General features: G+C 65.4%; 2 protein-coding genes across 2 annotated transcripts in view, besides 1 other annotated feature; both read left to right on the forward strand.

Annotated features, from left to right (window-relative positions):
* The window catches only part of Tco025E_09233 (esag4), a gene marked incomplete at both ends in the record, with an annotated part of 3,390 nt that extends 2,683 nt beyond the window's left edge, over positions 1-707 (forward strand). The window contains one exon of the mRNA XM_029376056.1: positions 1-707. This exon is cut by the window's left edge and continues 2,683 nt beyond it. Within this exon, the coding sequence (XP_029223826.1) occupies positions 1-707 (707 nt within the window).
* Positions 708-759: 52 nt separating this feature from the next.
* Tco025E_09234 (receptor-type adenylate cyclase) lies at positions 760-1,182 on the forward strand (the record flags this gene model as incomplete). The annotated part of the gene is made up of 1 exon (XM_029376057.1): positions 760-1,182. One exon carries the CDS (start codon positions 760-762, stop codon positions 1,180-1,182), a length of 423 nt encoding a protein of 140 aa, XP_029223827.1.
* A 200-nt stretch (positions 1,183-1,382) lies between these two features.
* Positions 1,383-1,409: a microsatellite.
* The last annotated feature ends 291 nt before the right edge of the window (positions 1,410-1,700 follow it).

Genomic DNA, 1,700 nt, shown 5'->3' on the forward strand with positions numbered 1-1,700 from the left:
GCGAATGCGCCGAAGGAGCCGACGGACCCCGTGACGCTCGTGTTCACCGACATCGAGAGCAGCACGGCGCTGTGGGCTGCGTGCTCGCAGTTGATGCCCGACGCCGTGGCGACGCACCACCGCCTGATCCGCGCGCTGATCACGAAGTACCGCTGCTACGAGGTGAAGACGGTCGGCGACTCGTTCGTGATTGCGTGCAAGAGCGTGTTCGCGGCGGTGCAGCTGGTGCGGGAGCTGCAGCAGGTGTTCCTGCAGCACGACTGGGGGACGGGCGCGCTCGACGAGGCGTACCGCAAGTTCGAGGAGGGCCGGGCGGAGGAGGACGCGGAGGAGTACGTGCCGCCGACGGCGCGTCTGGACGCCGCGGTGTACCGGCAGCGCTGGAACGGCCTGCGGGTGCGTTCCGGGGTGCACACCGGGCTGTGCGACATCCGGCGCGACGGGGTGACGAGGGGGTACGACTACTACGGCGAAACGGCGAACATGGCGGCGCGCACGGAGGCCGTGGGGAACGGCGGGCAGGTGCTGCTGACGCGTGCGGCGTACATGGCGCTGAGCGCAACCGAGCGCGAGCAGTTGGAGGTGACGGCGCTGGGCGCGGTGGCGCTGCGCGGGGTGCCGAAGCCGGTGGAGCTGTACCAGCTGGACGCCGTGCCAGGGCGCACCTTCGCTGCGCTGCGCCTCGACCGTTTGTTGCCGGAACTTGACGACGAAGGCGGGGACACGTCAAGCAGCGACGAGGCCTCCGCGTCCACCGCCATGAGCGGCGTCTCGCACACAATCGTGTCTGTATTGGCTGTGCTGCTCGGCACCTTCGCGGCCCCGCAGCGGCTGCGGGTGCTGCGTCCTCTCTGCGAGCGGTGGAGGGTCGGCGTGCCGCACGCGGTTGCAGCGACGCGTGAGGAGGACGCCTGCCGCGTGGCGATGGGGCGGCTGGCGGCGAAAATGGGCCGCGTGATGGAGAAAAGCGCCAATAAAGCTTCACTTGAAAGCGAGCCGCGTAAAACGTCTATGCCGCTCATGTCCTTCTTTCGCGGTGACGATGAGCTGCACGCACTCAACCCCGCTGTTGGGGGAGATGAGAGCCTCGGGAGGCGTCAGCCACACAGCAGCTTCAGCCGGTCGTCATTGTCCGCGATGGAGGAACCGGTTGTCACCGTCCACGTTCGTCGGCGCGTGTAACTGCGGCCTGCCGCCGGCGTGTGGGGCCGCAGGCGGCGCCGGCGTGACGGCCCCCGTGCCTCCCGCCTTTTAATTAAACTGCTCTTCGGGCGGGTGGCCACCCTGCGCCGCTCCCTCTTTCTTTATGTATTTGTTTATTTCCGTGTTGGAATTCCGTTGGGAGGTGCATGGGCCGGAGGAGGCCGAAGGAAAACGTGGAGTGCTTGTTTGTTTGTTTCTTGTTGTTTCCTGCACGCGTTAACTGCTCTGTTTCCTGCGGGGCGCGGCGGCTGCGGCCTGCCGCTACGCGAGCTCCCTGCGAGCCCGGCCGCCACATAAAAGCCCCCGGATGGATCAGTTGTTTTTTTCTTATTTCGCGTTGTGGGCAAACCCCAGCAGCATTGGAGCGGCGGGCACAATTGGCCGCTTTGTTTATTTTCCCGTGTTTTGTTTGTTTCCCCCCTTCCTCCATGAGGGGGAGAGCAGGAGGCCCCACCGCGAGGCTCTTTTTCCGTTTGAGTGTTTTTTTCTTTTAGCCT

The sequence above is a fragment of the Trypanosoma conorhini genome (assembly GCF_003719485.1).
Source record: "Trypanosoma conorhini strain 025E chromosome Unknown Tco_14.4_contig_01030, whole genome shotgun sequence".
NCBI classification, from domain to species: Eukaryota; Euglenozoa; class Kinetoplastea; order Trypanosomatida; family Trypanosomatidae; genus Trypanosoma; species Trypanosoma conorhini.